We start from the raw sequence: 17,789 nt of genomic DNA, 5'->3' as shown, positions 1-17,789 counted from the left end.
ATAGAAATCCTCATGTATACCGAAAATATGCACGATAAATAAAGTGTCTATACGTATAGAGAACGAATGGATAGGGTCTGCATGGGTTTAGTGAGTGTCATGTTGTTTTACAAAACATACATCACATAATTCACCACAAGTGGAATCCCACAAAACGGTCGGCTGATTATGTATTTATTGATACGTTATCAATTGAAAAATAACACTCCCTTCTGTAGTGGAATTCCCTTTTAATACGTGTGTCATATGTTTACATTTACTCACAAATATTACATATTATAAACCTCCTTTCTTGTAATAGATATGTCGTGATCCAACAATGATAGGCCTCGCCGACATTTCACAAAGAAGATCCGGCACAAAAGTGAATTTACTATGAGTTTTCATAATAGGTAATTTCAATAGTTTGGGTGTTGTATTCTTTCCCATGTGACAGTTATGGTGCATCCACTGTTCTGTTACAAAGAGCCTTTCTCTATCCCGAAAGGACACGTCACGATATGGACATAAAGTATCCAAGCATCACTGTCATCTCTAGGCTATTCAGCACAATCCTAGCCAGTCTTCTCTTTCAGATACGTATATGTATAGATAACTCAAGATCCACCATAGCAAAATTTTACAACGAAAAAACACATCAGGGAAGCCGTTAGTGGTTTCGTCGAAGATGTGGGTTACCTGTACAATATTTTGAGGGGGTGATGACAGATGTGACACTGACAGATGTATCCTTCTCACAACACAGGTACACAAAAGCCTTTTTCTATTTGTCAATGTACTGAGTATAGCTTTAATCATACTGACAATGCCAAATGAATTGGTTACGTGTCTATGGATACATAATCTACAGTTGGTGTTGATATATAGGTCGCCGACTCGCTCGCCAAACCTTAGAAGCAATACAGGGACTCTTCAAAACAACACAACCGATATAGAATCCTCACTTGGACTTGCTATTGGAGTCGTGCGTACTTAGGCGAGTTGTTTACAAAGGGATATCTGTATATAATAGTGTTTATGTACGTATGTTTGTATGTACAGCTGTCTCCTGAAAGTAAGGCCGCGTGTTTGCTTTGTTATGGTAGTCGTATCTTCCTGATTTTACGTTGAATGTGTCATAAATAATCTATAGCCGGGAGCGGATTTCGTTGTTTGGGGATTTATGTGGACCGTTGGCGAAGGCTTCTGGAATACTACACCGTTGAATCAGCGTCTCCTAATCGAAGGCGAGTGCCAGAAGTGCACGTTTATATGCACCTGTCTTGAAGAGCCGACCACCTGCCCAGTGTTTAGTCTCAAAACTTCCTGATCACACAAACAAAACTGCATCGTGTCTCCAGACTTATGCAAAGATCCTCTTGTCGTAAACAGTTTACCACCGATTTACGGACGTTTCAAATGCGTCCAGAGCCTGACTTGGTCTCAGTCAGACTAGATAATGTGTCGTGTGTACGAATGATGTTCAACGAAGAGGACATGTTGGAAGTGTTTATTTGATGACTGCCGTCGGAAGGGCGTAACGTACATACACCATGGCCACACCGGACTTCGATAATGACATGGGAGACTCGGACGACTACGAAACGGACCTGGAATTAGAAGGTAAATTAACCAATACTTAGCTATGGGTGATCAATAAGTTCTCAGCCTCAACATTCAAGACATTCGTTCAACCTTCTTTTCCTTGTCACTTACCTACTGCCCTTTACAAGGAAGTCGACTGGAAAGTAATTAATAACAAAATTTATGTAAAATTTAGTTGATGTTCATGCTATACGTCGATGAAGGTTAGACATTCAGGTAGTATTAGTTAGGACAAATCTGTTCTCCAACTAGATCTCTTTTGCAGGTCAATTCACAACTACGATATAAAACCTCTCTCAAACAAGACCTCAGCAGTGTCACTGACGAAAAGTAATGGATGCTAGTTGTAACGTCTGACCGTTTCCAAAGTCATATCCAGTTGCTTGAGTAACTGCTTTTTGGCACTTCATATTCATGTCCCGAAACTTGAGTTGTGCACATTATGTCTCTGTGAGGCTCAGAACATATTGATCACCCCTCCTATATTCTATTAGTATTACAACTCATCACTATTTTACATCAAATTGTCTTCACCTTGTAGCCATGTGTGTAGCCTTGTGTAGGCTTGGCCCACCTCTCAACAGTCACAGTGTTGTGTCACTAGTAACGTTTGTAACAAAATGTATTGCCACAGCCAATAAATTCTACGGATAACATTATTTTTTGCCTTTAATTCGTAAGAAAACAAACCAAAAAATGCCTCCCTCCCGATATAACGTTAAGTGGTCAACATAAAGAGACAGTACAAAAATGGGAAGATATGCCTTGCCGTATGCTGTAGCATTGACTGTACTTGTAGAAGTGACACTAGTGAGGTACATGTAGCCATGACTGCCGTTGTAGAAGTGAAACTAGTTTAATAGTTATAAAAGTGGTACCGATGTGGTAGCCATGAGTGCAGTGGTGTAGCTGTCAACTTAGTATGTGATACCAGTACTAGTCTACCACATTTTGTGCGCTTCTTGATTGAATACAGATCTAAAAGACTTGTGGGCTGTGATAGCATGTTTTGTCGCTTTAATTCTTGTTACAACGTTTATGATGTCACTTTAGCCACTTTTTTTTACCCATCTTGTTTTTTTAACCCTCTGGCGTTAATTTTGTAGTCTGCAGGTGATGTCATCCATAAAATTGACTTGCCGTGGCCTAACACAGACGCTACCCAGAAAAGTGGTGTCTTTTGTTTGTTTGCTGGCATTGCAAAACGTCTCATGGCGTAACGGTAAAACGTCTCATGACATAACGCATCATGTTCGTACTCAACAGTCCACTCTTTCCTCTCATCAGAACCTGAGGCCGTGGTTCAGGAATACGACCCTGTGAGTGAGATGACAAGACTGTACCGGTCAGTGTGCAGAAGGACAGGGGTGGTGCCGGCCTCCACGTTTCTGCGCCAGATAACGGCAAGGGAGCTCAACATGGACCACTACGGGCTGGGTCCTACAGGGACGAAGTGTATCGCAACAGCCCTCACGGTAAGAGAGACATCTAGCGACTCTCGAACAGTATCAAGGAACGAGTAATGAAATGCAACTAGAGTTATTCAGCCCGAACAACAATTTTTTCAGTATGAATGAATGAATGAATGAACTTTATTGCTCGACAATTGTATAGGATACAACGTACCTGATTAACATGATTAGGTCACAATCAAGTCTGATGTTATCAATAAAATTTATATGCTGTGGCCATAACTCGAGTGACAGTACATTTTGTAGTTGTACAGCACAATGGCGTACTGGTACAGAAGCGTCGCCTTGCGGAAGATAATATTACTACCATCATTCAAGTCGAAAAAATTTTGATTTCCTATCTGTGATTGGTCAATTTGACAATGACTTAAGCATTGTCATTGGTAGAGATAATGCGTGTGTCTTCGCATTGACCAATAGTAGTGTATCAATTTAACGCATACGGGACATTTTCCCCTGTCTATCATATTTGTCTGTCTGCCATTGGTTAGCTTTGGCCAATCATATCAACGATAGACTCCGGGTTAGCCAATCGACTTGAAGATTATTTTCCTATGTCAACAAAGGATCTGTATTTTGCTTTCTGGTCACGAGGGGTCGCTGTGACACCGTGAACAATTCATGAAATGCTTTTACGAGATATTTTGCGGCTACTTTCACGAAGTTTGTTGTTTACGTGGCTTAGTCGGTGAATAACGTGGCATCCATATAATTATAGCGGTGACTTTCTACTTTAGTTGCTTCTGCCGAATCCTCAGCTAGAATTGGATCCATACCAGCGTCGCGCTAGTTGGGAAGGGGGAGAGACCATCAAGTCTTGCCAACTAACGTTATGTTACATCGTGTTGACTGCTGCAGGCTTTTCTTTCTTGCTTACGGTCGCCATGTGTGGGAAGTGCATTCATTCATTTCCTACATAAGGCAAGCACACATGTCCTTGTTTCTGAACACCATTCACACAGGAAAGCAAACTTGCTCCTGGCGCTGAACACCGGCCACCCATTTGTGAGCATACCTGTCCTTGGTGCTGAAAACCCACACAAGTTAACACACCTATCGTTATCCCTGCTCAGTGCATACAGCATGAAAGTCTGGATGCTTGAGTCAGGACTAAAATCCATGATTCTCCAGTGTGCCTTTACACTATTTTTTTCAGTTTTGGTGGGATTGTTTTCCCTGATTACAGTTTGAATATGGGGGTCCCGTGCTCGAGGAGGTGCCTCGACCACGTTAAACAGCCTCATTACCCTCACTTTGGGTACGTACTGGCTGCAAAATACACCCGGTATTATTATTATATAAAAACATAATTGTGGCCTCCTATGAGTGAACTTCATAATCCATCTGTCATTGTCGACAACACACAGATCAACACCTTCATAGAGAGGCTGAGTCTGGAGGATAACTGGATGACAGGCGAGGGGGCGGAGTACATGGCGGACATGCTGAAGGAAAACCCCAGCATCACAGACATAGTAAGTCTTCCATAAATAATTTCATCAGGTTGGTAGAACAATGAGTTTTCTTTTACATAACCAGTAATATCTCTCATATCTGTCTTTTATGTTTCAATGTCTATCAGACTGGAGTGCTGCTTCTTGTTGCTATCATTAGCCGATGTAGATGGCGCTTTTGCAGCAAGAACACAATCCCAAACGTGGCTAAGTTAGTGTCCTTCCACGTTTGGGATTGTGTTCTCAAAAGCGCCACCTACATCAGCTACATAGAGGCAAGAAACAGTACTCCAGTCATAAGCTCTGAGGAAGGAGTCTGATAGACTTTGAAACATAAGAGACGTTAAAGAGAGAGACATTATTGGTTGTGTAAAAGAAAGCTCCAATGCCTAGTTTGTACCATATACCCTGCAAGACTGCGTTGTGCAACTTTCACATGCAGATTCTCATTCAACCTAAGAAAACAATTATTGCATCATTAAGGATGCTTAAACACCCTCATGCGGGGTCATGGCATATGTCTTTATTCTGAATAAAGAACCGTGTTAAGCAGCGCTTCGCCAACAGTGGATGACAACAGAACACTGTGCATAACAGCATGCCTTTTTCATTCTCTTCTCTTCCATGCCTACTAGAACCTTGCCAACAACAGACTCGGTACAGAAGGAGCGGAGGCGATGGGAGACATGTTGGTGGAGAACGGGTCTCTCAGGAGAGTCAACCTGGCAGGTAAGGCTGCACTTACTTGGCTGCACTTGTTGGCTACAAAATATTGATTTGATATCCCTTATTAATTAGTGCTCAGTTTTTAGAAACAACAGATATATGTTACCCCATGGATAACTGTGACCTAGTGTAAGTTACTGCTAGCTAACATGTTAATTCTTTACTTTGTACAGAAAACAAATTCAGTGACAGAGATGCCATGTTCTTTGCTGGTGCCATGCAGGTACATACTACCATTATGTTCTATTGATCCAACATGCACATAGGAAAATGCAGGGTCACAGTTTAAAGAGAACTTCTTGAATATTGGTGTCGCCACTTAACAGGAAAAATAGCACATTAGCAGCATTTAGCATGCTGACTCCTTTGCTCACTCACTCACTCACTCACTCACTCACTCACTCACTCACTCACTCATACATGTTGTAGGATTCCAATTGGTAGATTAAAGCACAAGATATATGAGGGTTAAAAAACACTAGTTTCAGTAATACAGTCTATATCTTGTGCATGGTTTTGAAATTTTCATTGCTGTCAATTTTGATGTACTCCTGCTCCTATCTATCATGATTTTATATTAGTAACCTGTTACAAACTTTATTAAAAGGCAGTCAAAGGGAATTCACTGTTCTTGCTTTTAGAACAACAGACACTTGGAGGAACTGAACCTGAGTGGAAACGAGTTTAGTGAAGTTGGCGGGGGATTCATGGGAGCTGGAATAGGTACTGAGTGTTTACAGAAAAGATGTTTTACATCTCTGACTATATCTTGATATAGGCATATCACAATTTGTTCATTTATTGTCCATTATTAACGTAATATAGCAACGTCCAATAGAAACTTGGTGTATGAAGAAAATTGCTTCACTAAGACGTGTTCTGTTTTTGTCCGTCAACATCTCTATATTTTTATTTCAATTCAAACATTTTGTTACTCTCAATTTGTAAGTTTCGATCAACTGCAAAATAAAAGCAAACTATTAAATCCATATTTATCTTATCAAACAAACTTTTCCTTTCACACAACTTATTTGAAATTAGAAAATTACCACTTACTAAGGTTAGAATAATTTCATTGCTTAGCTTTTTTCCAGCACTGTCGGAGGAAAAAAAGTTTCGTGGTGCAAATTTTCATCACCGATGATGAAAACTGTTTCATTGTGTGAATCTCGTTCAACTTCAGGGAAGAACCAGTTACATTTGACAGATGTTGTTCAGCTTCAAGGCCAAACTGTTTTAGGATGCAAATGGTGTTCAGCACACGAAGAACAGAAACAATATCAGTGTGTATGCTGTTCAGCACCAAGGACATGTGCTGTTTTATAGTGTGTATGCTGTTCAGCACCAAGGACAGGTGCTGTTTTATAGTGTGTATGCTGTTCAGCACCAAGGACAGGTGCTGTTTTATAGTGTGTATGCTGTTCAGCACCAAGGACAGGTGCTGTTTTTTATAGTGTGTATGCTGTTCAGCACCAAGGACAGCCGCTGTTTTGTAATGTGTATGCTGTTCAGCACCAAGGACAGGTGCTGTTTTATAGTGTGTATGCTATTCAGCACCAAGGACAGGTGCTGTTTTATAGTGTGTATGCTGTTCAACACCAAGGACAGGTGCTGTTTTATAGTGTGTATGCTGTTCAGCACCAAGGACAAACTGTTTCATGGTGCACATGCTGTTCAGCACCAAGGACAGATACTATTTTGCAGTTTGTTTGTTTTTTTATTGTTCAGCACAATGCTGTTTCATTGTATCACCAATATTGCCAATGTTTTGCTTTGACAACATTTCAACCATGTGTTGGCTTTATCCAGGTGCGAATGAAACCATCACCGCCCTGAACCTCAGCTGGAATCACCTACGACAGAAGGGTGTGTTTGCCCTGTGCAGGGGAATAAGGGTAGGCATTTCCGTACAGATTTAGATTCACTTTGCAAAAGTGATGTACAATTAATTCCATATATACTTCAAATGGACATGATATAAAGGGAATGATACACGTTGGCAAGATGAAGGACATGAATATTCTCTGCATAACAGACTTCATTTCAAACAGTGTTTTTAACTCTTTTAAAACAAAATGGAATGGCATAGTGTCCATAGGCATACATGTATTCTAACAGTATATTATATCAGTGTAAGGTGTGATTGTGCTTTGACCTAGAAGTCACAGAGGACCTGCTTTAAAGAAACTAGAAAAAGGTCACTACTACATAACAAGATTTTTTGTACACAACCAGGTGCTTTTTCTCAGAGCAATTCTGATTGGTTCACATGGCACTGCAGCATAGGTGTCTCTGCTGACAGATGCAGTCCCAAACGTCAAGTATATACAGTACATAGACAGTACTGTTCTACATATTGTTTTTCCTGGTGTGTTCTTAGCTTTACAAAACATCAAGAGGGAAAACATTCTGCATTTTTGTGAAAATGTTGCCTTTAATGTTGACAACATGTTTACAATATCAAGGCACTTGGTTGTTTACAAAGAATTTTGTTATTTAGTGACTTCAACTTACCAACCTAGGCCACACCAATTTCATTTGTTGTTTCTCGGATTTTTTCAGAAAAAAATTTGGTCGGTCGGTCGAAAAAAAAACACTCGGGGATAGGAGAGATCGAGGGGCTTACTCAAGTTACACAACACAAACATTTCAACATTCAGGGGGTCCCTGGAAGCAAAGTTCAAAGTATAAAGAAAAATCATAAATGTACTGTCCAAAATAGGCACGTACAGCTACTGGAATCTGAGGCCTATAGTTAATTTGAGAAAGGAGAGGCAGTGAAATTTTGTCAACACGAGAATAAGATATGGCCATTAATTTGGAAAGTTTGTTTTTTTCAAATCGGACAAAATAGGGTCGTGAAATCCGAGAAACAACAAATAAAATTGGAAAAAAGGAAACTATTCACGGGTGTAATGCTAGCAAAAGTCTGGCTAAATCTTTTTACAGAGCAACAACACGCTGCAGTGGCTGGACGTGTCGTGGAACGGGTTTGATGACGAGGGTGCGTCTGGCCTGGCGACCGTGCTGAAGTACAACGAGGTTCTGACGTACATCGATCTGACCAACAACAGGATCACATCGAAAGGCGCCATGAAAATGGCGAAGGCCCTGTTTATCAACAAGACACTACAGACGCTTAGGGTAAGAAATTGTGGTCAGTCTATCAATTAACTACTGTGTACAATAAGGTCTGGATTTTAAAAAGCACCCAATGCGATTTTTTCATTTTTTTTTACATTCAATTTTCAAGTCATTTTTACGCATAGTAAGGTTAGATAACACTATCTCATTGCATGTCGACCTTCATTGAGCAAAGATGCAATGAGAACTCGTCGAAAAGCTGAGCGATGCCCGTGCCACAGTCACAGGGGCAGCCATTATTTCAAATTTTCAGAACGTACGCAAACATGACCCGCATGCTTCCAGAGATATGGTCAATTGTTCGAATCAGTTTTCAATTTGTTCTAAATATTGTTTCATAGAGTAAATTTGGGATATGCTTTCTGGAAAGAAATCTATAAAATCTAGAAAAAACTTTGATTATTGGATTAGTGTTAAAGAAGCTCTTCACATTACAGCAACAACAGCTGATATCTCAACGTTGATACAAACTGTATCTTCTAGGATGAAGGAGAATTCTTATTACACAACCAGTAGGTACTTACATTGCTTACGTTTCGATGTCTCTCAGACACCTTCGTCAGAGCTTCTAACTGGAGTTCTGCTTCTCACTGCTATATGTAGCCGATGTAGGTGGCGCTTTTGCGGTGAGAAAACAGTCCCATACATGGCTTTGCTTGTATCCCCCCTCACCGCAAAAGCGCTACCTACATCAGCCACATATAGCGGTGAGAAGCAGAACTTTAGTTAGAAGCTCTGATGAAGGTGTCTGAGACACATCAAAACGTAAGCAAAGTAAGTACTTACTGGTTGTGTATTAAATAAGAATTCTCCTTCATCCTATATTCTACCAACCTGATGAAACTATTTTTGGATGTATCTTCTAGCTTGGGAAGAACCCTATTGACATGGATGGATCGTTGCAGCTACTCAAGGCTATTAGAGGAAACGAGCAGTCTGGGATGCATGTGCTGGACCTAACGGTAAGGCTTAAGCTACAGAATAACAAGATTCTTTGCACACAACCAAGAGCTTTATTCCACTGACGTTTCAGAGCATCTGTCAGTCACATTCAGAAGGGCAAATTTGACTTGCTCACATTGTACTGCAGCATAGGTGTCGCTGCTTACAGATTTTATCCCAAACATTAAGTTTGGTTAATGCAGATTTGAGAGGCTAGCTACTGTCTACACACTAGTGGAGGGAGACACCTGTATTAGCGGCCACCTTTGCATAGCAGCCACCTGGCCATAGTGACCACTTTTTGTCGGCCCCTTGGATTCGTAATGATTAAGAAATAGGCTTAGCGGCCATGGCCACACGATTTCCGGTCCCGTTGATACAGAAACATTGCCTGTTGCAACCATACTGCAGCCTTATGTCACCCTGCACCGAGTTTGAAATTGTAGTTTGCGAGGATTTGGAGTTCCTGACAGGGTCATTTTGGCGGTAGCAGAAGGTATGCATGCCTTGAGCATTAAGGGACCGTACGATATTTATCGGGGGGGGGGAGGGCTGGTGCATTGGAAGTCGGATCAAAAAATTTTTTGATGGCCCTCCCCCCCATCTCAAAAAAATCTAACGTGACCCTCCCCCTCCACCTCAAAAAAATCAACATGGCCCTCCCCCCCGACAGGCATAATCAAACGGGTAGAAAAACAACCGATAAAATAATCTTAATATAGACGTCAGGGCACAAGGGCGCCAGTGTTCTCGCCAGGATTTTTTCACAGCGTCGGGGCAGGGGTCCGGGGGCATGCTCCCCCGGGAAAATTTGGATTTTCAAACCCTCTAAAACAGAATTTCCTGCAATTTGAGAGGAAAATTATGCCCTTGAGATTGGATGCCGGTTGCTTTTTTTACTCTCGTTTTTCAGTAATCGACGTCCGCCCTCCCCCAAAAATATGTTATAACTAGAGTTCCACGAACACATACCTTTGCCAAATAAACCAGGTTTGTTATGTAGAATGTGTTACTCATTACATTTTATTTTATATGCCTGGAGTTGGTTCCCATTGCTCATACAAATTAGATCCCTATTTACATAATAATATTAAATTGTATCAAGCATCACTTAAGTTATCAGCATACCAAAAAACATGATGATACTTTCATCCTTCTTGAAACCGGCTCCTGCAGTTCAAGGAAAGACGTTAGCGGACCCAAACATACACCTCTTACTCTCTGCCATCTTTTTCAGTTACATATGTGACAAATTTGAAAGTCCTATCACTGAATGCAGTGGATTTATCAACTTCTGTCATTAATTATGCAAATTAACTGTTAATTTGCATAGCTAGTATCTCATTGTGTAAGTTTTTACTTAGGCTATCTACATACCAAAAATCATGACGATCCGTCAACACGTTCATATTTTCCCATTAATTATGCAAATGAGATCATCATCTGCATAATTAATAATGTATTGATATTTCTTTCTTTCTCAGCTACAAATGTGACAAGTTTAAAAGTCCTATAAAGGAATGCAGTGGATTTACAAACTTTCCTCATTAATTATGCAAATTAGCTGTCGATTTGCATAATTATAATTCCATCATGTAAGTCTTCCCTTCGGCTATCTACAGACCAAAAATCATGACGATCCGTCAACACGTTCATATTTTCTCATTAATTATGCAAATGAGGCTGTCATTTGCATAATTAATATGCATTGATATTTCTCTCTTTCTCATCTATATATGTGACAAGTTTGAAAGTCCTATCGTGAAATGCAGTGGAGTTATAAACTTTCCTCATTAATTATGCAAATTAGTTGCTGATTTGCATAATCAGTATTCCATTATGTACATTGTTACCTGGGCTATCTACATACCAAAAATCATGACGATCCATCAGCACGTTCTCCAGTTATTCTCGTCCAAAGTTTGAAAGGAAATCGGTGACTGCAGTTCCAAACAAGCTGCTAGGGGGTCCAAACTTACGGCACTTACTCTCTGCCTCAAGGGCTATCTACCACTAAAAAATCATAACCACAGCATGTCCAGAACACGAGATATCAAAAATTGAGGTTCTGCTGCAGTACCTTAGCAAGCCGCTAGGGGGCCCATTATCGAACTTGACCTTCGTTTTCCCGACCCCTACCCACCTACCAAATATAATCGGGATACATCAAAGGCTTCTCGAGTTATGCTGTTAACAGACACACAGACACACACACAGACAGACTCACAAGCCTAAAACATAACCTTAGCCAGAATGGCAAAGGTAACTATAAGCTCGGGGAATCAGCAGTCCGTGATCTGGCCCGGGTATTATTTGTCCAGTCATGTCTATATGAAAATTCTGGGTTTTTGATGCTTCCAAACAGGGCTCTAGCCAGTGAGTTCGTCAGCCCATGGAAAAATCCTGCCAATTTTTTTCCGACATTGAATAAAGAATGCCTACCTCGTGCGATCGATGTTGCGCCCTCCCGCATCAAATGCTAGTAGTTTTTCCAGAGGATAAAACAACGGCGCCATCACACCTTGTGTTTTTTTTTTTCTATTTTGCCCGATGATTTTACTAAAATTTATCATTTATCGAATCGGTCGGGTTTTACAAGGCCGCGCCGTCATTTTCCACGAGCGTGCGTTTGTTTCGTGCGACCTCAGGTAACCCCGTTTTCGGCGTGAAATCTTTGGCTCACCGCTGGATTTCTTTTTACATAGAGACCAAGAACGTTAAACATTATACGAAGGACGGTGATCTGCTGCGTCTTTGGCAGTGATCAGTGCCGGTGTAGCCTTGAAGGAGTAGCCAGAAAAGACGTCCTAACGTGCTGGGCGCTGCGATCGACAGTCCGTCTGGGGAGGGGGGCGTGCCGCGCCATGTGCCACAGACGCTTAAAAACAATATTGCGGCCCCTTTTCTGCCGCAAATTTTGTCCTTTTGAAACAAAAGAAATGTTGTAAATAAAAAATAAAGTGTATAGTTTTGGATCTTCACATATTTACCGCGCACCGCTTTTGTAACTTAAATATTTGGGGAAACTCAGCCGAGCCGAGTGCGTCTTTCCAGAAAAAAAAGTCCGGAGACGGAATGACGTATGCCTGACGGGAACGCTGGTCCAGGGCAGCGCCACTTTGGGGGACCTAGGGGGGCGAAGCCCCCCGGAAGCTCTTGCATTTTAGGCTATTCAGAAGGCTTATTTTATCAGTTTTAGGGCCATGTCAAGATATCAAAACAACAAATAGTATAAACAATTCTTTCAAAAAAATTAACATGGCCCTCCCCCTATCTCAAAAGAAAAGTAACATGGCCCTCCCCCCAGCTCAAAAAAAATTAACATGGCCCTCCCCCCCTAACGCACCAGCCCTCCCCCCCTGATAAATATCGTACAGTCCCTAAAGTGCAGGTCTTTGTTGGTGAATTTGCCGATCGAGACAATGTTACTTGGTGAGAAAGATTAGTGGGAACTGAAATCATATGTAGCTTGCTCATGGTCAATTGATCAACATTTTCTCTATAGTGGTCACCTGTCTATAGTGGCCATATAGACAGGTTTGACTGTATATCCTACATGTTTGTTTGCTAGGATGTCCTGTTGAGTCAGGAGTTCCTGGAACTGTACACTGTTGTCCAAGAGGAGCGGCCACACTTCAGTGTAGTGTATGGAGGGGTGGGACAGGACCTGAGCTGGATAGTAGGCGACAAAAAGGTAATGTGGACCATCAGCCATTATATGATTGGCCAAAGTACCATGGGACTGGCCAATTTCAAGCAGAATTGAAGGATAAGTAATAGGTTGTCAGTATGAAAGAAGACTTTTAATATATAATATACTAAACAATAAAGGGGACTTACCCAAATTTAGTCAACTGGCTCACGGAATGGACTGGTCTGCTACTATATCTGGGATGTGACGTTGAAGCCACGTGACTGCAGCAATGGGTCATAAGTCCAGATAACCTGTGTCGGCCCCCGTCTCTGTTAAAGACAGAGCAGCAGATGGGTCCATTACATGAAAAAGGCTGATGGAGTTTGTGAATGGGTTCGACAATGTCATGTCAGTTTCTCTGTACAAACTGTATATCTTCTGTTTAGACGGTTATAGTGGGACGCCAATGTCTGTGGCAGATGAGCATGTTACGTTCATCCTGTTTCGATTTTAATGTAAAGGTTTAGCCTGTCAGGCAGTGATGCATATTGTGAATAGGTTGGTCGCAAAACCATATACCCTTCTTCCTCCTTTACAACAGCACATGCGGAGGGACCCGATGCAGGTGTTCCAGGACTACATCTACCAGAACCACACACGAGTCATCACCGTCTTTCAGAGCTTCAACAGGGAGGACAGGGATAAAGTCACCAGGGAGGCCTTCAAAAGGGGCCTTAAGGTCAGTTTATGATGGCTAAGCTGTCTTAAGAAGCTTAGATAACCTGCCTTAACACTACCAAAAATGATTTTTTCTTATTTTGCTTACCCCATGGACAATTCTTGTATGAAGAAAAATATTCTTGCAGAAGAAAATGTAGAAAAAAATTCAAGCAAAACGAGAAACTACAAAATTTTTTTTAGACATTTAAGCAAAATCTTCTTATTTTTTCTTACAATGCAAGAAAAAACTCTTGCAATTCTTGTTTTTTTCTAACTAGATTCAACTCTTAAGAAATACAAGAATTTTTTTCTTCCAGGAAGATAAATTTTCTGTGAGGAAGCAAAACAAGATAAACAAGAAAAGGCATTTTGAGAAATACAAGAAAACAAATCTCAAATTTTCTCAGAAACTTAACAAGAAAAAATTTGCTTGCCCCATGGACAAGCACATTTTTCTAACATTTCTTGGGGACAGAATAATTTTCTTCCTGGAAGATGAATTTTCTGTGAGGAAGCCAAACAAGATAAACAAGAAAAAGCATTTTTGGTACTAGTAGTGAAGAAGCTGCACTCATCTGACCTTTACAACAAAGTGAGACTTAAATGGGTATCTCACTGGGCCTGCAACTGTTGGCAACCGTTTGCAAATGACATTCTCTTAGTCTTACAGTTGACAACAGGTTGCCAGTTGATCGCTTGAAAATTAATGATGGGATTTTTGTCAATAAAAAAAATTGCAATTGGCAAAATGTCATGAACAGGCACAAAGTAGACATGAACTAGTCCCCAACAGGTCATTGCAAAGCTCTTTTTGATGAATCCTAATAATCTTGGTTTTTGATTCCGACGTAACAGTCATGTTTACACTGTAGCTTCCACTAACCCTCTGTTTCAGGGGGCCAAAATACCGCTGTCAGCTTACGAAATCGAGCACATGCTGGATCGCCTGGATGCCGACGGGGATGGCATGATCAGTTATGCGTATGTATCCTACTCAACCAAATGAATGATTTCACATGCTATTTGATCAAGATTTTAGTAAGAAATTATAATCAACATAATCAATTCTGGACATGGTTAATATAAATGTCATTCAAGGCTCATTATTGTTACAGTACTATTTTTCATACTATATAATGCTGATTCACCTTAATCCGTGAGTTAACCTACATGTAGATTAGTTGTTATTAAAAAAACTGGGTATTTAGAGATTTCAGGTCAACGAAGTGGGTTTCAAATGATTGTCAACATCTTCAAAATATTGCAATGTAAAACTACCTTCCTACGACTTAATAATCTCAAAATATCCTATTTTTATATACAACGGATATAGGTTACCGCACGGATAAAGGTGAACTAACGTTACTATATATTACATTTATTTTCTAAATATTGTTGTTGCTCATGTTATTGGTTAAGACAGCAGCTTATAAGTGAGTGGTGTTTCACACCTGTTGTCCTGCCCCTTCCATCGTATATGGAAGATACTGAAAAATGAATAAGGGTCAAGGTCAGCACACCAGACAGGTCATGTTGATTTGATGATATGGATGACATCCACATGCACATCACTTTTTGTCTGATTCCCCCAAAGTTCCTGGTCATTCTAAACAAATGTAGATCATACAAAGCAGCTGTAAAATAAGGACATATATGCCACAGATGGCAAAATAAAAGGTTTCAGATAGACTATTATGTTTGACTGGTAAAAAAAACAGTGGAACGGATTTTAAATGGAGTAAAAAATTACAAGATCATATTGGTAGGTGTTTACACATTTTTGGGCTTACCGGTTCAAGAAAGTAAAAAGCAAAGGAGAGTAGAGTTTTTGGTAGACCAAGTTTCTACAGCCAAACTTTACAGAGTTTACATGAAGAGACAATTTTAAAATGCCAGTGGTATTTGGATACTCTGCTAAGTAGAGTACTCCTAAATTTTGTAGAAAATTGGACCATTTTGTTTTAGTACCACTCATTCACAAGTTTTCACAAAAACTCAGGTCCAGGTTCAGGTCCTGACCGGGAACCTGTACCTCTGGACCTGAACCGTACCTGTGCCTGAATTTTCTGTCTGGAAATCACCCCTAGTATCTGATGTAACTTTACATTCTAAGAAGAATCTGCTGACAAATTTCTTGAATTATTTGTGACTGCAGTGATGTCATGGCTGGCCAGAAGGAGCTGTTTAAGAAGAAGAGAGAGGAGGAGTGGAAGAAGTACACAGAGGTCCTGGAGGAGCGAAGGAAGAGAAGACAGGTCAAGGAGAAGTTGGAGGGTGCCCTGGACGTGTTGGACAGGGAACCCAGGACTGCAGAGGCTTGGATCAGGGTAAGACATGCTGGCACCATGTAGAAGCAGTGGGGAGGGGGGTGCATACTCTCCAAGCAGAGGTTAGGCTCCGGCTGTTTTTTAGTCGTTTTTATCGGGCTTTCTGTTTTGTCATTTTTCTTGAAGTACGCCAGCCAGTTAGGTTTTGACACAGCAAGATAAAATACAAAATAGAAAGCCCGATAAAAACGACTAAAACAAACGTTAAAAATACAGCCGAGCCTAACCTCTGCTTGAAGAGTAGGGGGTGCAATCTTCTTCCATATCCTCCCTAAATACTCAGAGCCTCTGTCTGTATAAAAGAAAATATTAATAAAATCTTCTGCAGTTCCTGATGAAGCTAGTACATCACTTTGTTGTTACATCAAAAATGTTTAAAAAACGAAAGTTTTGCTCCAGCTCCAGGCAGCCAAAACCAACTTTGACCTTGGTCTTCCCAAATACTGTCCACATATGAGATATGATTACACTCTATCCATAGGTTCCTAAGTCATGCTAGCCACAAATATCCAGGAACACAAACACACAGACCGGAAACAATACCCCAATTTTCATTGGTTGAAAGAGAGCAAAAGTCCCACCTTACCATAAGGTCACATGTTAGTCTAGTGTGATCTTATGGACAATATGATGGAAAACATCCAAGCCAAACTTTGCTTAAGCCTCATAAATCGCCTGAATACATTGTTGTAGGTAAAAAATGAATCAAATGTACAATGTATGATACGCCAAAAAGTAGTTACTCAAGCAACTGGATATGGTTTTGGAAACAGTCAGACGTTTCGGATAGAATCCACTATCCTTCGTCAGTGACACTGAAGTGATCTGGAAAAGACTGATTTTTTATACCCTAACTATGAATGAAGACAATTTTAGATGTCCAATCAAAGACATTGTAAGACAAGTCAAGCTGAAGACAATTTTGATTCCAATAGCAAAGGAAGGACGTTTCCAAAACCATATCCAGTTGCTTGAGTAACTACTTTTTGGCGTATCTTGTTACCTGGATGTCTAATCTTCATCGACGTACATATAGTACGACGTACGTATTCCGTATCGCCCGAGGTATCAGCCAGACCGCGGGTCGGATCGCCCGACGGCCGGAGGGTGATCCAACCCGCGGGAGGGCTGGGACCGAGGGTGATGCGGAATACACAGTGTTGTATTTTATTTATGTCATACCCACCTGAGAAAACCCAATGTTTTGATGCGAAATGTGCCAGAAGTTGAACAAATTTGGTGCCCTCGAACCAAAAGTGTTGCAACAGCAATGTTCCAATGTCCGAATCAGGTATTCGAATTGCCAACCGAGCCGTATTCGGCCCAATCGAAATGGTTCGATTTACTCGAAGAAAGCCTGTGTGATACGCCTTTCGAACCTGTGCGATACGGAAGCGTACGGCCCGGTCCGGAACACCCGTATCGAACATTTTCGCGTCACAGGTATGACATAAAATGTATGATGTTGATTGCTGCAGGCGCTCCATCGCATGAAGCAGAAGCAGACCAATCCATCACGATCCAGCACGAGGTCGGGATCCCGGCTGGGAACGAGCAGACCCGCCAGCAGGATCAGCACAAATGGAGCCGCGGAGGGGACACCGCGGGAATCAGCGGCCAGGACCCCGCAGTTGATGAGTGTCGTGGGCAGTGTCTGGAAGAAGCCACATAGGAACGAGAGACTGACGTCGTCTTCATCGCCGGTCAGCGACCAACCTCGCTCCGCCCTCAGCCGGGCTGGGAGTGCTGCTGGTAGAACACGGACTGATCCACATACATGATCCAC

At 41.2% G+C, this 17,789-nt stretch overlaps 2 protein-coding genes across 2 annotated transcripts; both read left to right on the top strand.

The window, feature by feature from the left end:
- The first annotated feature begins 1,087 nt into the window (after positions 1 to 1,087).
- Positions 1,088 to 5,286, top strand: LOC118420620 (leucine-rich repeat-containing protein 74B-like). Its single transcript, XM_035827507.1, has 4 exons — positions 1,088 to 1,602; positions 2,872 to 3,059; positions 4,424 to 4,531; positions 5,146 to 5,286. The coding sequence occupies exons 1-4, from the start codon at positions 1,533 to 1,535 to the stop codon at positions 5,284 to 5,286; spliced, it is 507 nt and encodes a 168-aa protein (XP_035683400.1). The 5' UTR covers positions 1,088 to 1,532.
- Positions 5,287 to 5,412: 126 nt separating this feature from the next.
- Positions 5,413 to 17,789, top strand: LOC118423805 (leucine-rich repeat-containing protein 74A-like). Its single transcript, XM_035832044.1, has 10 exons — positions 5,413 to 5,459; positions 5,878 to 5,959; positions 7,046 to 7,131; positions 8,186 to 8,380; positions 9,247 to 9,342; positions 12,894 to 13,016; positions 13,558 to 13,695; positions 14,572 to 14,657; positions 15,832 to 16,003; positions 17,482 to 17,789. Exons 1-10 carry the CDS (start codon positions 5,436 to 5,438, stop codon positions 17,782 to 17,784), a joined length of 1,305 nt encoding a protein of 434 aa, XP_035687937.1. The 5' UTR covers positions 5,413 to 5,435; the 3' UTR covers positions 17,785 to 17,789.

The sequence above is a fragment of the Branchiostoma floridae genome, chromosome 1, assembly GCF_000003815.2.
Source record: "Branchiostoma floridae strain S238N-H82 chromosome 1, Bfl_VNyyK, whole genome shotgun sequence".
In the NCBI taxonomy this organism is placed as follows: domain Eukaryota; kingdom Metazoa; phylum Chordata; class Leptocardii; order Amphioxiformes; family Branchiostomatidae; genus Branchiostoma; species Branchiostoma floridae.
Note: the sequence above shows the minus strand (reverse complement) of the source record. Positions and strands in the feature narration are given on the sequence as shown.